General features: G+C 45.1%; 1 protein-coding gene across 1 annotated transcript in view; it reads left to right on the top strand.

Moving 5' to 3' along the window:
- Nucleotides 1-25,724, top strand: part of LOC144822741 (uncharacterized) — a 2,085,503-nt gene that overhangs the window by 369,129 nt on the left and 1,690,650 nt on the right. Inside the window, exons 27-30 of the mRNA XM_078680596.1 lie at nucleotides 2,926-3,137; nucleotides 5,628-5,847; nucleotides 11,539-11,692; nucleotides 16,904-17,055. Of these exons, the coding sequence (XP_078536722.1) occupies nucleotides 2,926-3,137; nucleotides 5,628-5,847; nucleotides 11,539-11,692; nucleotides 16,904-17,055 (738 nt within the window). The remainder of the gene's footprint in view (nucleotides 1-2,925; nucleotides 3,138-5,627; nucleotides 5,848-11,538; nucleotides 11,693-16,903; nucleotides 17,056-25,724) is intronic.

Genomic DNA, 25,724 nt, shown 5'->3' with positions numbered 1-25,724 from the left:
TCGCCAAGTTTGCTCCGGAGCCACCCCCTAAATGTCCAAGTTGTTTGTCACCTTTGGCCAATGATTTACATGTTTTCCTAGAGTGTCCAGTACTGGCAAAATTCTGGGCAGAGGTGGCCGACAATATCCGCGATATCATCAACACCACTTTAGATATCAATATGTCATTGGTGTTTTTTGGAGATGATGGTCGACTTAGTCAGACCCTCTCCCAGAAAAACAGAAGCTTATTAATTTATCTGGTACTGTTGGCTCGAAGGGAAATTTGTAAGAGGTGGAAAGACCCCCTTCCACCACATAGGGAGGATTGGCTTAAGGCATCATTCGCCATGGCTCGTCTGGACTATGAGGGTACGGAAGACAAGCCATCAAACATCTGGCACCCCTTTGTGAGCTGGCGCCAAAGTTTAAGATTAATATAATTGGTCTAATGATTACACCAGGCTCCCTCACTAAAAAGGACCGGTCGGACGACCCAAGCGAGTGCGGTAAGCCGGAGGGGCCACAGATCGAAAAATTGGCTTCATAAGACCCGCAGAGGCTTGACAGGTGAGATGAGGACCAAAACAAAACCCAACAACAGGTGACAGGTGAGATGAGGACCAAAGAAAAAAACAAAAAAAAAAAACTGGGTGTTATACTGGTACTAATGAGGTTAAATCTCTACTCAGACAATGTTAACATGAAAGAATAGCAAAATAATTAAGTAATGCTATCACACAAAGTGGTGCATTACACTGCATAATGTGTCTCATGGGCCTCCCCTGCTGCATGATTCCATTGGGCCTGATTATAAACCATGTTGTCTGAGATGTCTATCTGACATCACATACGGACCAGCTCACAGGAGCAGTGTCCAGATTTCTATTTTCTTCCGTGAAAGAAACAAGTCTGTGTCTGGCACTGCGCCTCATGAGCTGCTGGTCTGGCACTGTAGGTAATCCTAAAAGCTAGTCCAAGTGGTGCTAGTGTTCTCCCCTTGGGCACTGCAGTACATTGTACTACCAGAGGCGGCGACTGAGCACTCCATGCAATCTACAACGACGAAGCAAATAAAACATGTAGGCTGCCAGCCATCAGTGCCATTGTCAGGTGAACCTTGTCATGTTAAATGGCTGCTCCTTCAAAGTGATGACACATCCTGCAGAAGGGGATTTCCCTCACAATAACACCACCCGTCAGCTCTGCCAGCCTACTCCCCTGACTGATGCAGCATATATGTTCACATTTTAGAAGAGGAAAGTGGGATATTTTTGAAAAATAATCTGGAGAATGTATTTACCCCACTGACTTCTATAGCGGCCTGCATTGGGTCTATTGACATGTATGGGACTGCCAAGTGTGCTGCTGCAGGATCGGATATCAGAAATTCAAATATACGTTTTTTCCATACCTATCAGGAGCACAGAGCAATCACAATCGCAGGCAGAGAAAATGTGACAAAAATGTTGTGCACTCACCTGCAGGAGCAGGTTACTGACAGTGCATAATCAGAGTCACACAAGACCGGCCCCTGCCATCCGAAGCCCACTGAGGAATCGGGATTTTGCATGCAGGAATTAAGAGGCGCGAGACTAACCTTGAAATCGGAAGTCTCCCACCTGAATTGGGGGAGTTGGAATGTTTGGATGCAGTGGAGACTCCAACATGGCGTCACAAGACCAAGGCCATGACGCCCCTGCAGAAACGTAGGGAGGAGGCAGCTCTGAGGTAATGACAGAGCTTCTCCTTGCACGCCACCAGAACCTCGAGAGGGTCTATGCAAGGCTGACCCTGAAGTGTGCCACCCAAGCTTGCCCACTCCGTCTCGCCCCCTTGTTACTGCTCCATTTTGCAGTTGTGAATGCAAAGACTCTTATCAATCAATCCAGCCAACCTAGAAGCAAGGGAACCGGGCGGGCACAGCTGGCTTGGACTTCTGTCCCTGTCAAGGGATGGATTTGCCTCTGCATGGAATGACTAGCCATGGATCTCCATCTGCCCCCAGTTTGCAGTAGGTCAGAGCCGGGGGAGTACCTCCCCTGCTCCTGCTCCTGCTCTGCTCACATCTGGGCACCAGCATCTGTACAGATAACACCAACAGCACCTGCTACTTCCCTGGCCTTCTGTAACCCAGGTTAACATGTTCTGCTCTGAGTTGCAATCAGTTTTCCTTCCTTCCAACAAAGCGTGGGCCTGAAATGTATTATATGAATGATTTAATAGTTTTCCATAAGCATTTGTCCTATCAAACTGTTGCACACGAGCAAACTGCAATCTTCAGCATGATGGCACTGGAGGGCATGTGCATTTCTACTCTTTATTTTTCAACATCTGTCCTCTTCTGAAGTTTTTGTTCCTGTGAGCAGGAGACAAACCACTTGGACTGCCAGTTGTTTGTGTTTTTTTTGTGTGTGTGTGTGTTTGTGTGTAATTGTGGATAAGTAAGTAGGAAATGCAAGATTTACTCAATTAATGGGTGACTTCATAAAGACAAGTCATCAAGTGCATGGAGGTTGAGTGACTGAGTGTATTGAAGGATGAATAAGAGAATGAATATTGAGCATTTTCAGTTATATTCCAGACCTACTGGCTTGTCCGATGCTTGTTAAATGTGCAGTTAGTTAACAAGTAGGAGTTTGACACGTAATTTGGCCTAAAGTGATGCTTAAATAGACTAGTGTCGACATTTTTAGTGCTGCCTATGTAAAATGTGTAAACACAGTGCTTGCCGCACAGTACAATCAGAACGTTAGTGCACCTGGGGCATGTCATGTGATTCTCCCACTGGCTCCCCCTTGTGGTGACAGCTAATCCATTACTACTAGTTACTCTGTTGACTCGTCTGTGATCGGCCTCCATGACAGAAATAGTTAGTATGGTTATTTTGTTCCAGGGTAAACTTCTGTGTCCTAAACTTGCCCATTTCTATTGTCCTCCATACAGGATCTTGCACAATTTCAAACAAAGCTTGATGTTCTGGGAAACGAAATCGAAAAATCTGATGTGTACACTCTGCACTGCTCGGCGGAGAAGGCGTTCGGCCTCATAGGAAGCTTCAGCAAGCAGGTGAAGGGCCTGCAGAATGAAGCCAAGGATCTGAAGGAGCTGCAGGAACTACTGGAGGCCACAGTGGTGGACTTCACTATTTTAGATCAGTAAGTGTCCATGGTTTGTTGTTATTGGGTCAGGAGACATTCTGGAGCTGGTATGCAGGAGGCGAAAACACAATACCGCCCTCTGGTTACTGTCACAAAGACAACAATAAACCTAGGTGCACAGTTTTAAATTTATGTTAGTCCTATAATAACTTGTTTAAGGGAATTCACATAATTCCCAGACTAGGCTTGATTTTCCTACATTTCCAGGCGTACGCCTCCAGTCAATGGCTGGCATGTCCGCAGCAGTCCACCAGCTGGTTCCGTAGGAATAGGCATAAAATGCATTTTTCTCAGCTCATCACCAAGTCTTAACTGAATAACAAAAAAGAAATATATAGAAAAGTGGGCTTTGGGTCAGCCAACTTGAGCCTTGGGTAATCCTATATTCTTCTTGGTTTGCCATTGCTTGGATGGGCACTCAATCAGCCACAGCATGTTGCAGATGTTTACATTGTATCATTTAGTTGCAATAAGGGTTTGATGGTAGGACATAAAGAAGTTCTTACAGCTGTCACAGTGCTTGATAAAACAGTCCCACCTCCCCAACTTCATGCTGCCTGGTTTTTAAAGAGAGTTTATATGTGTTTTTCATGAATCAATGCCATTTAATGTAATGTATTTTTGAGTAATTTGCTTTATAATTTTTCACTTCTTATTTGTCAATTGATGTATTACACTTGCATGCCCCACATGCTTTTTAATTCCATTATTGTAATAATGTTGTCTTGTTTTATGTTTAATAAAAATTGCCTTTAACTGGAAGTGGGTTGTCCTTGTCCTACCACTATTACGTGGGCAAGTTTCTTATTACTGCCTAGGTTGATACCTTCACTGTGTTGTTCCCTGACCTAGGGTTTTTTTTGCTATCCATCCATTCAGGGGACCCTTGTTTCTTACAAGTACATGCACAGATGTGCATGTACACAGGAATTCGTTATTTACCATGACATAGTATGTCATGGTAAATAACGAATTCTTAAGGGCCGGTGGCACTGTTTTCAGTGCCACCCACATCGCATATTTGCTATTCTGTAAATTTACCGATTCAGTAATTTACAGAATCGGTAAATTTACTGATTCTGTAAATATACCGAATCGGTAAATTTAAGGCCCCCGACATCTGTAACTCCAAATACCGGTCGGTAACGGCCGAAATCGGCCGTTACCAACCTGTATTTGGCCTCCTACATCTGGCCCTAGATCTTGACCAGTTCCTCCATGTGTATGAGTTCAAAATGCTGACTTTGGATCAGGTGCTAGTAGCTGCCAGAACAAAGCTGACTGTGCTAGGCGCACCTTCAGAATGTCTATTGACTAGTGACTGTCCTAGAAAAGCACAAGGAGTACAGTCAGCAGGTCGGCTCAGTGAGCTGAGCATTCACTCTTGACAAATGCAGCTATCTGGAAGTCATGAGTTTGAATTTCAGTAAGGCTGGCTCAGCCTTCCATCCTTTTTGAGATCAGTACAGTCAGTACAGTAATTTGGGTAATGACAACGTTTGTTATTTACAGCAGTTGGAAACAGCAGCAGTTTAAAAATTATAGTACCTCTGTATCATGTTGGCAAGCCAGCATTACCAATCGGTCTCACTGCTGTCCCTTAGGACTTCACCAAGACAATGGCCCTAGTACTGCCTATTCTGCAAGAGCAGGCGGCCCAATACTAAACATACCTTGTTGACTGTCTCATAAGAGCTGTGTCAAAGGAGGTTGCAAAGACTGGTCTAGGCCGGATGCTCTGGAACCTTTTAAAACTTAGGCTCTTAGGGCCAGATGTATGACCCTTTTTTGCGGTCGCAAACAGGAGATCGGCCCAACTGCAAACACAAAAAAGGCGTCCAGGCTTGTACAAACGCAATTTTGCGAGTGGCTGATATATAAAATAGCTTTTGCGACTCCTGCTATTGGGAAGGGGTGTCCCTTCCTAATAGCAAGTGTGAGTGCCAGGTACTATTGTTTTACGATTGCATTCACAGTTGCACAACACTCGCAGTTTACCACCTGCTTCAAGTAGGTGGTAAACCAATCGCAAATGGGAAGGGGTCCACAGGAGACCCCATCACCTTTGTGAGTGTGTGCGAAAATATTTTTTAAGAGCAGGCAGTGATCCCAGAATAATTATTCAATAAAATAATGTCAACATAAACACGCTCCCACATGTGGACATATACACCTGTTTTATTTCTCTGTAAGCAGTTAGATCATGTAGTTACTCGTGGGATTCAAGACTAGATACAGAATCCAATGAGAAGATGTGGAATTCTTTCTGAATTCCAAAAAGCCAAAACTTTACTCCTACCATAGTCATAGGCATACCAGAATATATTTCCAAATCTTTCTTCAAGTGTTTTGCACTGGGCATGTGGACAATTTATCACTTGATCAGTGGTAACACAGTGGTACAGAATCCGCGATACATACATCTATCTGCCTGTTTTGGCTTCTTCGTTTATCTCATGTACGTATGGCTTCTGTCTGCTTGTTCAGTTGTGAGGATTTGGTGAAGAACCTGAGCCTGCTGTGGCAGAATGTGGACGCGATTCAGAAAGAGCAGGAAGGCTGGAAGAAGGAGCTCTGGCAGGACATGGACACTGAACAACTGTACAAAAGCACCAGCCAGCAGCAGAGACTGATGAAGTCGCTGCCGCAGGAGGTTCAAGAGTGGCAAGTCTACATTGGAACCGTGGAATCCATTCACATCATTCAGGTAAGGAAGCTCTAAGGTAATAAAAGCATGTGGAGGGATCAAATGGAGATCACAATCATTGAGAAAAGATCTTTTTAGGTATTAGCTGTGTTGTTTTGCATTGTAACTTAATCTTTTAATTACTTTTCATAGTGCTCTGTTAAGTATATCAAGTGCCACATTTCATTCTAGTGGTGATTGATTGTTATACGCCTGCTACCTTAACCTTGTGATTTGAACTGCATATGGTCAGAAGATTACCCCTCATCCACAGAGTAAAACCCTGTTGAATTTCCCCTGAGTGGAAATGACACAGCCATAAGATCAGCAAAATTACTCAATTTCACCATCCAGTTTTCCAAAGTTGAGAGAAAATCTGACAAGGTTGGGAACACTGGCACTTTTCCTCCCATAAATGTGCATGAAAGTTATTGTACAAAAATGCTTCTTTCCGTTGAAAGGCAGTAATCTTCTTTCACAAGTGACAATTATGTATAATATATTTTAAGCATTGTTAAGTATATTATTTCAACGTTTTTAAAATCTTTGACTTTTATAACTTTTTATAAAAGTGAGCTGGTTTAACGCAACTATTTTATTTTATTTATTTTTATTTTTTATTTATGCGTTTTTATATAGCGCGGACTTTATCCGAAGGCGTCAGAGCGCTTCACAATAGGAACAGAAAATTATAAATGAACAAATTACAAAAGCAGACGATAAGTTGCATGAGGTAAAAGTGACATTTGTGAGCAAACAAAATACATGAGGTAGCAAACAGTGCAATACAGGAGGAAAGAGTGACAAGTGTGCAGGTTACAAGAGAAAACAAAGTACATTTAGAGGTAATATACTGCAATATATGCTAGACACAGAGGCTAGCATATATAAATACATGATATAAACGAGCTCTGGCTTTTTCCCTGTAACGCCTCAAACTATGTTCATGCATTTTTTAAAGATAAGACAAAGGGTCCGATATACAAAGATATTTTCAACTTGCCAATCCTGCAAGGCACAAAATCACAGGACCTGCAGCTGCAAAATACCTTTTTACTCTTTACAAAAACCCGTTTACGAGCTGGAAAAGTCTTTCCGGCTTTTAAAAAGGGATTCGCAATGCTGTTCGAATCGCAAATAGGATGGGGGCGAGAAAAGGGCATCGTCCATTTAACCGCGATTCTGAAAGGGATGTATTAATGGTTTATGACCGCCATTGCAGTTGCAAAACATGGATCAAATATCATCATCTCAAAGGGGAAGGCGCATATCTGATTTCAAAAGGATGCTGGGATATCTTCCCTTTGAGAATTTGTTGGCGGTCTCATGTCAGAGGACCAGGGGACCTCTGCCTGCTCTCCCCAGTGCCTTCCAAACAGGAACTTTTTTTTTTTACAGTAGTACTGATCATTGCTGTTTTTAAAAATGTTTTTCCTGTTTGGGAATTCAAATGAAGAGGCAGAAGTCTGCTCCCCAGTGTAGGCCTCCATCCGTGTGCATTTGTAATAAATCACCAGGAGTCACTAATGTATAATTAATGTTCATTAGTCAGGTCGCTTTGCGACCCCATGCGAATGGACAATTTGTAAAGTGAGCTATTTGCTCACAGATTGCGTCGCAAATTGCATTCCACTTTTGCAAACCGTCAGTGTGCACACTTCCCTGGTTTGCGAATGTGAATAGCACACCAAGGTTCTTAAATTCTCCCAAAGTAGGTTAGAAAGGAGGTGCTACAAGACTGAAATATGGGTGTACTTCAAGTATTCTCTTATTCCAAAAAGGCAGATCGTAATGTTGATTCCTATTTGCAACCTCAGCATTATCAACATGTACATGAGTTCAATATGTTTTTTTTTTTTATATAGCACGAACTAGACCCGGAGGTATTAGTGCGCTTTACATGAGCACCAGTTATGTTACAGGCGGACACATTCATTTTTGGTAGGTAAGGGGAGATTAAGTGATTTGCCCAGAATCACAGAATGTTGAGCACCCCTGCCGAGACTCGAACCCGGATCCCTGGCTCCGCGGTCGACTGCCCTAGCCGTTAGGCCACATTCTCTCCTATTAGGTAGTGTTACCCTGACAGCTTTCTGCCAATGGGGTGTTATTTTCACACATATGACTATCTCACTGGTGCATCGGCTGGGTGCATCTGAACATGCAAAAATCAAAGCACAAACTAACCATGGCATTCCAGTTTTTATTGGAGCAGTGACGCAAACTGTTGTCAGGCCTTTCACCCAGTTCTGTTCCTCAAATTGATAGCCCTCGTGGCATCCTACACATCGCTGGTACCACATGAGTAGCTGAGGAAAATTCAGTTCAAACTGATCACAACATTGGAGGAATCTTACAGCTCTTCTGATGGTGAGGCATAATGTTTTGCAGGATATAGTGTTATAGATGCATGGAGACATCCTATTGCAGGGTTAAGGCAGAGTCCCACCACACGTGGATTAAAGTAATGACGTTTCTTGACTGTAGGCATGTGTTTGGAGGATCTGGGTCTGAGTGATATTTGGTCATATTCTAACGGTCTTCCCCATATCAGTTTGAGTTGTCTCTAATGGCTTTCCTTGCTGGCTTGGAAAGCGGGCAGGTTCTGATGTTGATAGACAAAACCAGTGGCATGTATTATGTCAAGGAATGTAGGGGAATTGGTAACTTGAACTGTGCAGATTAACATTAATGCTCCATCATCCATCAATCCCTGGGTGATCCATTTTTTGATGTTCATTTGGCTGGAAAAGCAAAGTCTAGGCGATGCTTTGGGCCAGCTCATAGACTTTCACTTGAATGGAATAATTATGCAAATGTGGCTGCAAAACATGTTGAGATTGTGGCTGATGTGTAGGCGGATCTCCCTGCATCCCATCAGAATGGAAAGGGCCCTTTGCTGCATTGTAGATAATGTCTGACAGCAATGATCTGGGAGGGTCTGGGAACCAGATCTTTGTTTTCTTTGCAAAGAGAGCTCAACCAGGCCACCACTGTTTCTATTGCTTCTGTTGAAGGAGGAGGCATTCTGTGGCTTCCAAATCTGTATAGCCTACAATTGGTCCTTTTGCTCCCTTAAGTCTGAAATGTGTTGCTGTTGGCTTCAGTCAGGGCCGGACTGGCTACCGGGCATTTTTGTGTGCGGCAAAGCTGGGGGCTAATTTCTCTGCTGTGGGGCCTGATTTTGTTGATGGGGAACTGCGTGCCCTTTGAAATAAAAAAAGCAAAACGAACTTTGTTCAGCACACGCAGGCCCCCATCAACGAAATTAGCCCCCAGCTCGGCAGCACACCAAAATGCCCGGTAGCCAGTCCGGCCCTGGCTTCAGTGATGGCATCCTTGATATCATGGTGGATACCAGATGGAAATGATGTTGTGTTATGTTATGTGTATTTGTGTCGCACACAACTCACCTGGGAGGGTATCCTGGCGCTGAAGCAGGAGCTGTATGGTCCGAGCCAGGGTCGGGGCTAGGTGAGGAGCTAGGTCTTCAGTCCCTTGCTATATTCAAGGTCCAAGGAGGAGGCTCTTTTGTGCAGCAGCAAGTCGTTCCAGGCTTTAGGAGCGAAGTAGGAGAAGGCACCACTGTGGATTTGGTTCTGCATATGCGTGTGGTGTATGCGAGTAGGAGTAGGCCGGAGTAGAGATGCCTGATAGATTTATGGAAGTTAATTCGGTAGTTGTGGTACGTGGACCCAATGATGTGTAATGCTTTTTATGTGTGCGTGAGGAGTCTGAAGGATACTCGTTTGCGGATTTGGAGCAAGTGGAGCTCCATGTGGATTGGAGGTTGAGGGTGAGCCTGGCCCCTGAGTTTTGTATGATCTAGAGTCTTGGTCAGTTGAGCATTGATTCCAGCAGATAATTTTTTGCTGTAGTCCAGCTTGCTGGTGATGGTTCTGTGAGTGTTGGTGGGGAGCCATTTGAAGATATTCTTTAGCATCTTGAGTCTGTGGAAGCAGGATTCACTGGAGGGTTGGTTATCAATTGCTATCAATTGCTATACCACGATTCTTTGTGTGAGTTGCTGGGAGGGGTGTGGATCCAAGTTCGGCAGGCCATCAGGTGGAGTCCCAGAGGGAGGAAGTGCACAAGCCATCTCTATAAAAGTAGACTGATGAGGTTACATATGGCAGAATGTGGAACCTCCCTATCAATTTTTCACATTATTATCTCAAGTACTTAATTTTGCTTTTCATTTTTGATGGCTAGGTTGCTGGTGTTACCTACCAAAGGTTATCTCACCATGCTTTCAGTCTTGCTGCGGAAGCATGGCGATCTTTCCTCCTTTGAGAACCATGTACTTCCTTAATTGTTTAAGGGATTGGTGACCCTGTTTGTTACATTATGCAGCAGTGCTTCCACAACATGGCATTGTCTCAATTGATGGTCACACCACTCAAACCGTTGTGCAATTGATACTGAGTAACTTACACCTTAAAACTATTTTACTTGTGTCAATAACTTCAGACAGGTTTGTTTGCCATGTTCTTCTAAGGCAATGGCACTTTGAGAGTAAAACCATCTTTCCTTGTTAAATGGAACTCTTGAGTTTTTTCTTTACCAGTGTATTAATTTGCCTCCCTTATTCTCGCTCCTGTATCTTCGGGCTGGACTGTTCCCAGGAGGCACAGGGTCAGACTTATTTGCATATGGCCATGTCTTAACTGGGGTGGCAGAGTGGGCTAAAGAACGGTGATGGATTAAACCCAGATCTGTTGACTGGGTGTGAGTGTTTGATTGGTTCAGATGCTCCGTCCATCACCACCCCCTTTTGTACCGCTTTGTTCACCATAAGTTGGCAGGGTATGCTCAGACATGAGTCCCTTGCTCACTTTGCCACTGGATTCAAGCAAGCCTGGCTGAAGACGACTGAAATGGCATAAACCGGTCCTAGGAAGCTTGTTTCCGGTCCTGGGAAGGCATGGCTTGGCAGTTCGGGCTGGACTGTTCCCATGAGGCACAGGGTCAGACTGATTTGCATATGGCCATGTCTGAACTGGGGTGGCAGAGTGGGCTAAAGAACGGTGATGGATTAAACCCAGATCTGTTGACTGGGTGAGAGTGTTTGATTGGTTCAGATGCTCCGTCCATCACCACCCCCTTTTGTACCGCTGTATCTTCTTAAGCAGAGGAGAGACTTCTCAGGTAGGGCCCAATTAGAACACCCCATCGTCATTTACATGCTAGGAAAATGCTCCCATGGGTGTAGCTGTTAACTACACATTCAGTTTAACAATGGAGTGTGTCTAGCTTAAGGAAGTGCTCAGAAAACAACTAGCAGGACTTGAAGTAATTATTGCACTCCTAAATTCTTGAGAGTAGTACCTTTGTAGGAGAGCTGCAAGGCGGCTGCTTGTACTTCTGTCCATAGTTTTTCAAAACATTTACACCTTGATTAACCCCTTGGCCGCGGCGGTAATTCCGCCGCGGCGCTGGGGGGAGAAGGGGCTGCACGGCACCGCCATGCTCGTGACAGAACCACTCCGTCACGAGCCGCAGGTGCGCTGTGCTTGTGACGGAGTAGTTCCGTCACGGCCCCGCCCGCTCAATAGAACTTATATTATGAATGTTGATTTTCCAATAATTTCTTCAAATTAAGGTAAAAAAAAATGTAGACCTGTATATCATTCTTCATGTGAATTAAAATCAGTCAAAAAGAAAATTCTAATTTTCTTCAGCAAATGTTTATTATTTCTTTTTTACTTTTAGCTAACTTTGCCATTGATTGAAGACCTTAGTAATCCTGCAATGAGGACAAGGCATTGGAAGCAACTGGTACGGCAAACAGGAGGCGTCCTGCGCGTCACCGCAGAGAGCTTGAGGGCAATGACTCTCGGGGACCTACTTGCACTCGGTTTGCAAAGTAAGTGTCTACAAATATTGGTTTTATGCTCTAGTGCTAAGTAAGAATTGTTCCTTGGCAAATTGTTATGTTATGTTAATTTATGTTATGTTAATTTATTTCTTCTATAGCGCTCGGCTACTCCGAGGAGCATCCCGGCGCTTTAGTGAAGAAAGAGCAGCTAGTAAACAACAACACAACAACTTAAAAGCAGACACAAGAGAAGGATCACGTTTATTTAGTAAAAAGCCACGTTTTTAGCTCTCTTCTAAAAGTAAGGAGATTGGGAGCCTGTCTGAGAGAGAGTGGTAGTTCATTCCACTCCTTCGGGGCTAGATAGCGAAAGGATCGACCACCGATCCTTGCACGCCTGATCACCGGGACTGTCATTTTAGATAGACAGGATGATCTCAGAGATCGACTGGGTACATATCTACATATCGGGAGAGGCGTTTCCTTAAGTACTTAGGGCCAGATCCTTGTAGAGCTTTAAAAGCAAAGGTCAGACATTTAAAAAGAATTCTTTTGGCGATCGGTAGCCAATGTAAAGAATTCAGTAAAGCCGTAGCTCCTGCTCTTCTCGGAAGCCCGTAGATAGCACGGGCTGCTGAATTCTGGACTACTTGCAAGCGGTTCAAAAGATATTTTGGTAAACCCAAAAAAAGAACGTTTGCGTAGTCCAGTCGAGATCCGATCAATGCCTGGACAATAATCTTCCTATGCTGGAGAGACACTAAAGGAAGAAACTTCCTCAGCATTCGCAAAATGCCAAAGCATTTGCCTGAGAGACACGAGATATGTGGCCCAAAGGACAGTTCACTGTCCACAATCACTCCCAAATTTTTTGCCTTGAGAGACACATTGTCAGGAGGGAACAGATCTTGTGGCCACCAAGCCTTCCAATCTGGTTCACAGGTGCATCCAAAAAAGAGCAGCTCCGACTTATCGGAGTTGCACTTTAATCCATTACACCTGAACCACTCAAAGACCGCGCTAAGGCAGTCCCTGATCTTTACGCCTTCGAATGCCCCACCCCTATCACAGGTGAATAGGAGCTGGGTGTCATCGGCGTAAGATACGAACTGGTGGAAAATTGGTGAGGGCAATTTATTAATTTGTTTTAAAAAAAGAAAACAGCATTTTTAACTGTAGAAGATTGGAAAAATGAATGTTGTTTGTTATGGTGATAGATTTCCAGTAATGCGAAGAGTTTCATTTACACAAATGTATAGCCTAAGCACATTAAAGTATGCAGGGCCGGACTGGGAACAAAAACCGGCCCTGGCAAAGTGCTCTGCCGGCCCCCCCCTCCCCACTCGGGGGGGGGGGAGGGATTTGGAGGTGCCACCAAGCGCTTTGGTAGGGCCAGTTCTCGGCCGATTTTGTTGCAGGGCCGATTTTGCAGCTATCGGCCCTGTAACAAAATCGGCCCCCAGGGGCTCAAAACCGGCCCCCACCCTTGCGGCCCACCGGGGGATTGCCCGGTGCCCGCTATGGCCAGTCCGGGCCTGAAAGTATGCCCCCAATAAGCTATGCCTCCATGGTTTGTCTGTGCACTGTCACAAATGCTAGTGTTGGGGGTCGTCTTTTTAAGGGACATATAATTCTAGTAAAGTTCATCTGGTTCTAGGTCTCTCACCTGGTACCAGCTCTATTAAAGAAAGTGAAACCGTGCCTTCCGTAAAGTGACTTGAGAACTGCTGTGTACAAAGCAGCAGCCATATAAGTCCATCCCCTTTCTCTATTCTGACATTGTTAGTGGCTCAGGGCCCCCCAGTGCCTGTAAGGACTTTTGGAACTAAAAAACAACCAGCTTAGTACCAGAGGAGCTGCCTGTACTCTATACAAACGTTTCCCCTGAACAACTTACATTATATTGTACAGTTGTTATGCTTTGGACAAATCCCTAAAGGAGGCGAGTTTGGATATTCCGCGTGTAGGTGAATATTTAATACCTGTTCTCCTATATGCGGACGACGCTGTCATTTTAGCACGTACTGCGTTGGGCCTCCAGAAGCTCTTGGATGCTTTTGGAACCTATATGCAGACCCTCGATCTGGTTGTGAACAATGGGAAGTCGCACACCATGGTAATCGGGAATAAAAAAACAACTAGGAAAATGAAGCTATCCCGCTGTAATGGAGTGGAAGTGTCCAGGGTTACCTCATTTAAATAGTATGGGGTCTTATTCAATGATCAGGGTTCATGGGCTCCTCAAGATAAAGCAAAAAGACTGGCTGTTACTACATCGACTTCTGCCTTATTGGGGTTTGCCCAGCTTTTGGGGGGGGGGGTAGGCCAGTAGAGGCGATTCTTAAAATGTATAGATCTAAGTGCTTGGCTATTGCCGCTTATGGCTCCTCAATTTGAGGTTTTAAACAACTCCCAGGGGCTCAGATAGCTGAGAACAGATTTCTCCGTAGTCTCCTGTCTGTCCCCCAATCAACATCTATCTATGCGATCCATGAGGAACTAGTGTAGGGCTACGTGTTGGATATAATGAGTTTAGCGCCTCTTTTGTGCTGGCTTAAAACTTGGCTTAACCAAGAACTGACACTGAACCATCTGATTTTACGGGATATTGTCAATCCGGATAAAGCCAAAGATATAATGTGGCTGGCATATGTTAAAAGTATGCTCTCCAAAATAGGACGGCCAGAGCTCTTTGATTATCCTGAAAAGATTTGTAAGGAGGATGTAAAGTGGGTCAAAACTAATTTTTTAAAATATTATAAAGATGGAACGGGAAGAGCAGGAGCTGCAGAAACCATCAGCTAGGGTTCATTGTTTGACTAAAACCACTCTGTTAATTGAACCTTATCTGATAACGTTGACTAAACCCTTTCACCGTTGGCTTCTGACTAGGTTCCGTTTCAATCTGATTTACGTTTCATTGGGTGTCTTCCATGGTTGATGTAAACCAGAGGAGACCGAACCCTGCCATTGTGATAACTTATCCGTGCAGAACACCTTACATTTCATGATGTTCTGTGATTATTACAACAATATTAGGAGGAAGTTTTTAATTCCTTTATTGAGAGGTAAGGGCTTTGTACCAGTTAAACCAGCTTTACTTTACCTCCAAATGTTGAGTAATCCATGGGATATTTTTAATATTGCCTGCTTTCTGGTTGCTGCTCTCCGATCAAAGAAGAAAAGATGTTCCGGTCTATAGAGTGTATAAACTATAATGGTACTGGTTTTATGAATTTGTAACACGGGTGTACTGCTCTTATTAAACTATTACTCAGCCACAGTACTATAGAGATAACTTATATGTTTTTTAATGTATGTGTTTTTGTATCAGTGTTGTGTAATTTTATGATTTAAAAAAAAATCGAATAAAGTGGATTGATTGATTGATTGATTGGTTGATTGTACAGTTGTTGGCACTACCACAAATTGAGGGGGCAATGAGCTACCAACTTGCCTATCAGGCATCGGCAACTTAATACACTAACAATCACAAGACCACAGTAATGGCAGAATAGGACATGTTACAATGCAAACATTTACAACACGGTTTTTACATCGCAACATCCATTACAATGCATGATTTTACAACGAATGCCATCCCAATGCACTTTGAGCTACATTTACAACGCATTCCATTACAACGCATACCATTACAACGCATACCATTACAATGCATAATAGTTTTAGGGCAACAGTCGGGTACGTTTTGGATAGTGTTGGGGTAAAAATGAATATTCCCACTACAGTGAGTGCAACAGTAGGGTAAGTGTTGGATAGTGTAGGGGTAGAAATTACTATTCCCACTCCATTGAGTGCAACAGTAGGGTAAGTGTTGGATAATGTAGGGATAAAAAAGACTTCCCCATTACTTACCTTATAATGCGTTGTAATGGCAAGCGTTGTAATGGCATGCATTATTGTGGCATGCGTTTTAACGGATGCCTTGTAATGGCATGCGATGTAAGGGCAGCTACGTTGTAATGACTGCGTTGTAAATGTAGGGCATTGTAATGACTGCGTTGTAATGGTTGTTTCCCGTAATGGCAACTTCTTTGACAAAACAACATGTCCCTTTTTCAGAGGACATGGGTCAGTAGGTTGTTTGGATGGCCACGGGCCATAACAGGGTCACATAATTCTAGATTCTAAATAAAAAGAAACATGGGGATCCCCACAAAGTAGATAGGACTTCTGATAGTTGTTTGTCAACTTGATCTGTCTACAAGAATCAGATGAATGAATAATGGACGATGGTGTACTGGTACCCACACTGTGGAGCAAGTTGGTCCTTACTTTGAAGTCTAAACCAAACTGTTCGCCTACAAAAAAAACTGAAAATGTCTCTGTTCAGACAATGCTCTGGCTGTTCTCTGGCATAAGAGGGCTCCCTGTGCTTCTGCTTGCCTTTTTTGATCACACAACCTACCACACCCTTGGTCTGTGCCTGCATGGCGAGTGAGAGATCCCCCTTAACAACACCCAAGGCAGTTTTTGGACTCCACCCTGAAAACACAGAAGATCAGTTCAGTAAGAACCTATTAAGCCCATATTACCATGCTCCTGCCTGCAACAGAGCACTGGCTCCAGAAATATGCATTTTAATTTCACTTATGTAAGAGATAACATAAAAGCTGTCTGCATTTGCTGTTGAGCTCACACAGATTGTTATGCTGTAGATCAAGGGCCAGCAAAAGAGACAATCCTAGAAAAGTGTCCAAGGACATTTCAGCCAGGGGTGTCCAGGGTTGGTTCACGAGAGCCACATACGTGGCACATCAACAGTGCAATCACAGATTATGCAATTATTTCCTTTTATATTCATCGTATGCAAATTATTCCCATATGAATATCCTGAAAATATGGCAAGGATTGGTGTCTGTGGACCAACAATTGGTAGACACTGGGTCACTTAGATTATTTTTTTAACTAATAATGCATTTTTATTCATTTGATACACGACTTTTATTCGGCAGCAATTTTTCTCCATATATTTTAGTTGGTATTATTTTCCATTAATTGTTTTTTAAGCACCTTGTAAACTAAAAAATCAAAAACAAGGAATAGGTCACTGATGGTGTTATGGGCGGAGCAGGCCTGTAACCCTATCTCTGCCCATGCACGGCTGGATATCCCATTTATTAGGACAGACATGGACAAAATGGAGACATTAAAAAGAATTGCCTTTTATGCCACTGTGTTCGCGATTCCTTCCAATGCCATGCATGTCTGCGCTTAACCTTGCTTCCACCATTTCAGAGCACACCGGGCACGTGAAGTCCATCGTGCAGCGAGCCGTCAGAGACGTGACAGTCGAGAGTGCCCTGAAAAATTGTGAGGAAGTCTGGCTGAGCAAGATATTTGACCTGAGGCCGCACGGCCGAGTCATCTCAGCGAAGGGATACAATGAAGTAAGTCAGCGAAGCATTGCCGCTACATCTGTGTCAGGCTGAACGCCGCTGGCAGCAAGCACTTTATTTGTGTTTTATTGCAAGAAAATGGAATCAGCGGAAAAAATTGCAGCGGAAAGCTGGTTGAGGTGGAATTTAACTGAGCTTCGTTTTGTTACCAGATTTACACAATGAATTGATTTATTTACCATTATGCAAACCCAACTCAGTAGGGTTGTAGCAGAGGTTAGCTCTGCATCCCTTTATATTTAAATTTGACATTTTTGTACCGGTGCACTGATAATATCAGTTTTTCATTTGCAGTGTACGGGCTGAATGATAATGCATGTCGGCTGTTTGGTTTATGGACAATCTGTGTGCAGTGGTCCTGACTGACCTTTTACATAATGCATGAGTTAAATTAAGCATGATTCTACCATAGCTGTTTGGTTCTTGAAATACGTCATTAGACAGTAAAATGAATATAAGGTCTTCAAAATATACCTTCAAGCTAAAAAGGTCGTGTTTGAAATGATTTTCTGCAAGCACATGGTGAGGGCATCCACATTGTCACAGCAGTTTTTACGTATACTGTCGAATAAGGGGGAGACACACCCTTAAATATAGCCAGTGTTTTTGTATTTACATATTTTTGGTCTGTGTCAGGATAAAACCTTGCCAGGCTGATAGCATTCTGATGTTTTTGGTGGGGTGCAGGATGAAGGTGAGAAGAGATGCAGATAGTTGGTAGAACTGGTGTGAGTAGTTTTACCACGATAAGGAGGAACAATGGGGATTCTGTTGGATACTTCTAACAGCAGATTCCTCATTGTAAGAGACTGAGTTGTTGGTTACTGGTGTGGGAATCATCCTGGACTCAGAGCTCAAAATGGACCGCCAGATCAACTCTGTATCGTCCTCCTGCTTCCACACCTCCGCCTCCTATGTAAGACTTTCAAATGGATCCTCCTCGAACACAGAAAGTCCGTCACTCACGCCCTGGTCACCAGCAGACTCGACTACGGCAACGCACTCTACGCCGGAATAAACAAAAACCTCACAGGCAAGCATCCAGAATGCCGCCGCAAGACTGGTCCTTGACCTGCCAAGTCACTGCCACATCTCCCATCACCAGCGCACACTCCATTGGCTCCCTATCGAAGCTAGAGTCACCTTCAAAATGCTCACCCACGCCGACAAGGCCCTCCATGAAACCGAACCAGCATACCTGAACAGCCAACTCAAATTCCACGCACCCCAGAGGACCCTATGATCAGCCCCGCTTTCCTACGCTGTGGTCCCCCGCACCAGAAAGACCGGGAGGCCACTCCTGCCCCTTCCCCGCTGCCCCGAGCCTGGAACGCCCTTTAGTTCTACCTCAACAGATAACAGTGCTCCCCATCTTCGCAAGAAACCTCAAAACCTGGCTCTTTGACAGTCTCCCCCCCCCCCCCCTTGATGGACTGGAGCCTGCTAACCCCCCCTCCAAGCCCCTCCAGCGCCTTGAGACCCTTATGGGTGAGTAGTCACACTTAACAAATGCCTGATTGATGAATTGATTGATTGGTCAAGTAGCAACCACAATCCTTGTCAGGGTGAAGCACAAGCCAACCCTAAATGAAGCTGTGCTCAACCCTCTGGTAGCTTGTCACAGAACTTGTCAGGCTTAACTTAGAGGCAATGTGTAAAGTACTTTTGAACACTTCAAACAATATTATAGTAAAAACACCACACAAAAAGGATCCAGCACCAGGTTAGAAAAATAGAGTTATGTTTAATGAATAAAGCAAGACCTAAACGATGAAAATCCAATCAGTAGCACCAGAGATATGCAATTTTAAATAATTCAGTAAAAATAGAGCCAAAAAGCACAAGGCGCCAACTGTGTGCATATTTGGTTACTCGGACCGGGTCAAAGTCACAAGTTCAGACTCAACGCGATGGAGTGCAGGGCGGCTACAGAGACCTAGTTAGACCTGCTGAACAAAGTATCTTAAATCCCTGGTTTGAGTAGCAGTGCGAGGTTCCCTGTCGAAGATGAGTTACACCACCGTAGTGATGTGTTGGTTCCAAGTTGTGGTGAGGCTGCGATGCAAGGTGCTGCATGGTCACTAAGGATCCCATTGAAGAGGGGTTGTATATCCAGTTTAGCCTTTGAGGTAGGGGAGAAGAAGCTTCTAGAGGCATGCCTTTGAAGTGCACAGGAGTCCTGCCTTCCATGCCTTGGCTTCAGACTTAACTACAGCGGGTATGCAGTTATTTGTGTGAAGGTGGGACACAGCCTATTCAAGTGCAAGTGGGGCTGTGCCCAGCTCTTCCCTTCCATCCTGTCAGTAATGGCCCATCCAAGCACACCTAAGCTCCCTATTGAGTGTGGCTGTCTGGGAGGAATACATAAACCCCAACTGTCAACTACATCCAGTCATGTGACCCATACTCAGGCTGTATGCACCCCAGAGACTGGCTGCATGCACCAAATGGCTAAGGCAGGAGAATGGCAACTTTCAAAAAGTAAACAAAACAAACACAAGGAAATGATGGACGGAGTGGCAAAACTTTTCAGACACTCACCCCCATAGTCTGGGTTGAATCCATCATCATTCTTTAGCTCACTTTGCCACTTCAGTTCAGACCCAGCCATATACAAATCACTCTTGACCCTGTGCCTCATGGAAACAGTCCAGCCCGAACTGCCAAACCAGGTCTTCCCTGAACTGGAAACAAGCATCTTGGGACTGTTTTCAGGGTAACACCCCTCATCAGCCAGGCTACCTCGAATCCAGTGGCAAAGTGAGTACCCATGTCTGAGCATTCCCTGCCAACTTAGGGTGAGCAAAACAAACACAAGGAGATAATGGACGGAGTGCTGAAACTTTTTAGACACTCACCCCCAGTGTCAGATCTGTGTTGGATCCATCATCGTTCTTTAGCTCACTTTGCCACCTCACTTCAGACCCAGCCATATGCAAATCAGTCTTGACCCTGTGCCTCATGGGAACAGTCCAGCCTGAACTGCCAAACCAGGTCTTCCCTGAACTGGAAACAAGCATCTTGGGACTGTTTTCAGGGTAACATCCCTCATCAGCCAGACTACCTCGAATCCAGTGGCAAAGTGAGCAGGGTACCCATGTCTGAGCATTCCCTGCCAACTTAGGGTGAACAAAACAAACACAAGGAGATAATTGACGGAGTGCTGAAACTTTTCAGACACTCGCCCCCAGTCACAGAGCTGGGTTGAATCTATCATTGTTCTTTAGCTCACTTTGCCATCTCAGTTAAGACCCAGCCATATGCAAATCAGTCGTGCCCATGTGCCTCAATTGTGTGTCTCTTGCTTTCTCACCCCAAGTGTGCCTTGAATGCCCAGACGTGGGTCCCGGGCTCACTGTGCCACTGGATTCAAGCTATCCTGGCTGATATGGGGTGAAACCCCAAAACCAGTCCTAGGATGCTTGTTTCCGGTCCAGGGAGGACCTGGCTTGGCAATTCGGGCTGGACAGTTCCCATGAGGCACAGGCTCAAGACTGATTTGCATATGGCCAGGTCTTAACTGGGGTGGCGTGGTGAACAAAAGAATGATGGATTTAACCCAGATCTCTTGACTGGGGTGAATGTTTGATTTGTTCTGCATTCTGTCCATCAATTGTGTGGCTTTAACTTTCTAAAAGTGGCATTTTCAAAATTGTAATTTAAAATCCAACTGCACCATTAGTTAGGATTTTTCATTACAATTCCAAAGACACCAAACATGAATGTGTTACCTGTTCCTATTTGGTAGTTGCAGCTTATTAAATGTAATAACATAACCCCAATGTTATCCTACAGGAGAGGTAGCCCTTACAGTAATGAACAGTGAATGTAAGAGATTTTCACTATCAGGACATGTAAAACTTAAAGATACACGTCCAGCTTTAAAATACACTGACTGCTACCTGCCTTCTGGCCTGTCCAGGAACTACCCTAGGGGTGACTTACGTGTATTGAAAATGAAGGTTTAGGCTTTTGCCCGACCAACATGGCAGTTTAACACTGCACACATATGCTGCACAGGCAGGATTGAGATATGCTTAAAGTGCTACTTAAATGAGTTGTACAATCAGTGCTGTAGGGCAACCAGTAACATTAAATTTACAGGCCCTGGGCACTTTACTAGGGACTTATAAGTGAATTAAATATGCCAATTGGGTATAAGCCAATTCTACAACATTTCAAGCAGAGCACACATGCACTTTACCTCTGGTAAAGTGTGCAAAATCCTAGCGCCGGCTTAAACAAAGTCAGCAAAACAAGTGGTCTAAAGGCAAATAGTTATGGAAAACCACTCCAAAGATGCCGGGTCTAACACTCTTCTGTAGATGTATTTGGAGCCTTTCAACAGCAATGCTCCTTGCTTAGCATTGTATGGTTCCACATTGACTGCTATCCGCCCCGGAATTGACGAGCAAAGCTGCGTATAAGCGCAACCTCTGCATACCTACGTCAGTTTCTTTCTTTCAGCATCTTCCGATGCAGATCCGGAGCTAAGCTCTCTCTTTTCCTGTCAGTTTGATAAGATTTTATTCAGCAAAATTGCAACACGAGGGTGGGGTCTTGCTCTTGCACTAATAGAGGGTGAGGTCTTGCTGCCGCACTCAAGGCCTTTCCCGCAACAGGTCCTTGTCTCAGTCAAAATATTTGTGTAAGTCCAAATCTAAGACAAATCAGACACAAGAAGTCCAAGTGAGACTAATCACTTCCTACCACTCTAGCTCAATAGAAGTCACAAGGGTGTCAACTTGCCACTTAGTCTCGTTCCCCATCCACCGAAGAGCCTATTCAATAGTTGAATCTGATGTTTTCAGGGTCATCAGCGCTGTCATAACAGATCGAGGCCTTAAAGGAAGCAATGTTGTGCATCTTTGTCAGTCTTCCTGTTCACTCTGGTGCGCTCTCGGACTACAATGATCTACAGGGGCCCACAGTTGGATCACTGCTGGCCGATCTGATCTTGGCATCATCTATGTCCCTCCAACCTGCTTCAGGTTCCACACCAGCTTTGGTGCTGACTTCAATGCCAGTGCCAAAATCCGCACCTGTCGCTTCAATGTTAGTGCCGGCATGGGTGCTGCCGGTTTTAGAGGAGACCTCTCTTCCGATAGTGGATTCCATCTGACTCCAAGCCAAACTAACTTCAGCCTCCACTGAGGTCATGCCACCAAATCTGCTTTGGCATACTTGACCCCATACAGACAAATTCAGAAACAACATTGCCTCCTCTACGGAGCTGCCCAGTGGCGTAATAATTGTCCCTGCAGCCCGATGGTGCGGGAGCCCCAAGCTCCAGGATGCCCCCTACGGCACTGTGCACGGGAGGAGGGACCCAGGTCTGATAGCTCCTGACTGGGTCCTGAGTGTGGGGACATCCCCTCCATGTACTTTGCAGGGGTGTCCCCTGAAGTTCTGTTACGCCACTGGAGCTGCCTTTAGCTGCTCCACCAGCTTTTTGGCTCCGACTCTGATCCGAGTCATCCAGACTTTAGTGATGACAATGGAGATGAGAGGATAGCTTACCCCCACATTATGATAACGACGATCTGTATATGGATATACAAGTGGCCCGTGGGCTGGAAACTTCCTCTGAGAGTGGGGGGATTTCCCTCCCCAGATCATCAAAGGAAGAAATTGCCTATTTTGCTGAAGTGACTAGATGTGCAGATGAGGTTTTGAACCTGCAACTCACTTCTGTGGACTAATATTCAAACAGAGGTGTTAAAACACGGGTGGGCTTCCTCTGAACCTATGCTATCCTTCAACAAAGTCCTAACTGATGGGCATATGCAAAAAGGCATGTTCTTGCTCACCATTGAACAGGTAAGTTGCCAGATGCCATAGACCTTCACCTGGCAATCCTGATAATTTGATGCAACACCATACCCCTGAGAGTCTGGTGGTCCAGGCTTTCACCAGCAACATGGGCCCTAATGCATTCCCTACCACTTCCTCGGACAGATAATCAAAGAGAATTGAGGTAGTTGGGAAGTCGTTGTTCTTATTGGCCAGACTTGTCCCTGGGACATGGTCAGTGAGATCTTGCCTGCAACCCTGAAAACCTACAAGCCTCCCTTACTCAAACTATTCAGGATGGTCAGGATGTGGCCAAATATGTTGTCAGGTTGGGCCTGGAAACTACCTATTGCTTGGGCTGAGCAGTTGGCAACAATGTGGTGCACCATTGCCACGCTTGGATGAGGGATACTGGCTTCTCTGTGGAACTCCAGGCATCACTTATGTATACATGCCTTTTGATGGCTCTCGCCTGTTTGGCAAGAAGGAGGATGCTGCCATGGGATATTTTAATGACAGCTGCGGCATGGCACGCTTCTTGGACCTTTTGACCCGTGGCAGGCACCCCCTGCAATCTTGGACGACTGTACAGGTCTTTTATTCCTCTGGGAATTTCCCAGCTGGGCTGGAATCTTTAGAGGCTAGTTTTGAAACATCAGGGTACTGATGCCTCTGTCATTTTACCTAGTACCCCGAGGTTAATAGTAGCAGGCATGGGAACGCTTCAAGAGAGAGAGAAATAGAGGCAGGGTGGGGGAGGATAGAGAGAAAGTGATCAGAGTAGGAGAAGAGAGTGGAGAAGAGAGAGAATGGATTGATGGATAGGGAGAGATTGCTTGAGTAGACAATGGGGCAGGGCCAGTTTGAGCATTTTTGTTTGGGTTGCTTTTGATTCCCCATTCTGCCCTGCCCACAGCCCTGCAGCTGGCACCCCAGTATTTTCAGGGTTCAAGACAGGGTTCAGGTAGACAGCGTGCAGATCACCAGTGAACGCTATCATACCATTCCCTCAACTTTCCGGTATCAGCCTCCATGTTGGCGTGCAGAGGTGTAGCTTATATGCAGCTCTATTCGTCACTTCTGGAGCTGAACGAAGTCAATGTGGAGCTGCACGATACCACCTGTCAGATCGCAGGAGCATTACTGTTTAGAGCTTTCAGATCCAGTCTGTGGACTAGGAATATTCTAACAGTGATGGATCTGCAGTTAGATATAGTCTTCACCAGAAAGAGTTATGAAAGAAAGTAGCTCGTCCTCCTGATACATCCTTTCTGCAGCAACACACACCTGCCATGAGGCCCTCAATCAGGGGCTTGTAAAGCGTGGCTACTCACCCATGAGGGTCTCAAGGCAATGTCACCTCCCTTTGCTTTGTCGGAGAACGCTCCACATATCGAGGACTGGGAATCATTATAATACTTTGTGATGCCACCATTTGCAATGTTTCCACGTTTCTGGTTGGAATATTGAGTGTCCTTCCTCTTTGCTTCTTTAAGAGTCTACAACGAAGGGAATCTCTTAGAAAGGAAGAAAGGTTTAAGATACATGAGCCACTGATGTTTTAAAACTATTTTTTAAACTTCCAATTGCAGCGTAAACTACTTGATTTTTCCAGATGTGACACTTTGACGATGATGTGATTATGAGTGCTTCGAAGAAATAACATCTGAGGTTCGAGTAACACTTGTGCAGGTAGAAAATAAAAGCTGGTATCACATTATCAAATTTTGCTGAGTCACCTACCAGCCCCCCCCCCAAATGTCAACTTTTACCACTGAAACTCTACTTTGAGGGTAGATTTGTACCACTCAAGGTAAGCTTCCTCACAGAACATTATGTGCCCGAAGGCTTGAAAGTTGAAATATAAGATCATGAATCGAATTTTCTTCATTATGCAAGAGCAAACTCAGTTCAGGCTAACTGCCTCACACAGCGGGCTGGCTAATCAATGTTTACTCAAGAAGAATCAGAAAATGCAGAAGCGCAGTCCGCGGTGCTATGGAAAAAAACAACTTATCATTTACGTGCAGACGGAGTTAGCTTTCCTTTTACAAAGGGAAAGTCGGGTGAGCTCAGGGGTGGCCGCTCAATTTGAGCGGAGGAGCGCCACCCCCCCATCCCCGCCACCAGCAGAAAATAAACACGCTCCCAGGACTCTGACAGGTCTTGGGGACAGGTCCAGGTGATGACACTTCTGGTGGGGGAGTGATGGACACATCCCTTCCCTGATCATGAGGCGATTGGCCGGCAGTCTCTGGCCGGCCAAACCCTTCTGACGCAGGGAAGCTCTCTCCAGCTTCAGTTGCGTTTCTGGGGCTGGAGAGAGCAGGCACAGGCTCCCAGTCCGCCTAGGAGTGCAAGTTGCCGGCGCTACAGCCAATCCTGAAGCTGCTCTCATGTGGGAACAGCTTCAGAATTGGCCACAGGTCAAGCTGGGTGCCTGTGCCCAAGGCCAGAAGAAGGAGGAGGCGATGTGCGGGAGACTGCGGCGGCAATCTAAGTTTATTTTCGTATTTAATTTTTTCTTTGCACCCCCAAAGCATCCCCACCTCCCTCCTCTGGCCCGGCCCGTCTCCCTACATTGGCAAGGGCGAGCTGCTACTGGGTGAGCTCTACAGATGATCTAGACATTTGTAGACAGCCTTCTCTGATAGTGCAAGACCAGGTGACTTCTATAGTGTAGCCATGAAGGGCACCAGTGTGAGGGTGTGAAATCAGAGATTTTTGAGGGTGGGTGATGGTGGGTGAGTGAAGGTTCTTCTAGAGTCAAGGAGAGATAAGGGAGAGGTGTGGTGAAGCAGCCATAGTGGCTGACTCCGGAGGGCAGGGCTCGTGGTACGATCCCTGGTACTGGCGGCAGCATAGCT

This window comes from Lissotriton helveticus, chromosome 3_1 (assembly GCF_964261635.1).
Source record: "Lissotriton helveticus chromosome 3_1, aLisHel1.1, whole genome shotgun sequence".
Taxonomy (NCBI): Eukaryota; Metazoa; Chordata; class Amphibia; order Caudata; family Salamandridae; genus Lissotriton; species Lissotriton helveticus.
The sequence above is the reverse complement of the archived record's forward strand: the minus strand, read 5'-3'. Positions and strand labels throughout refer to the sequence as shown.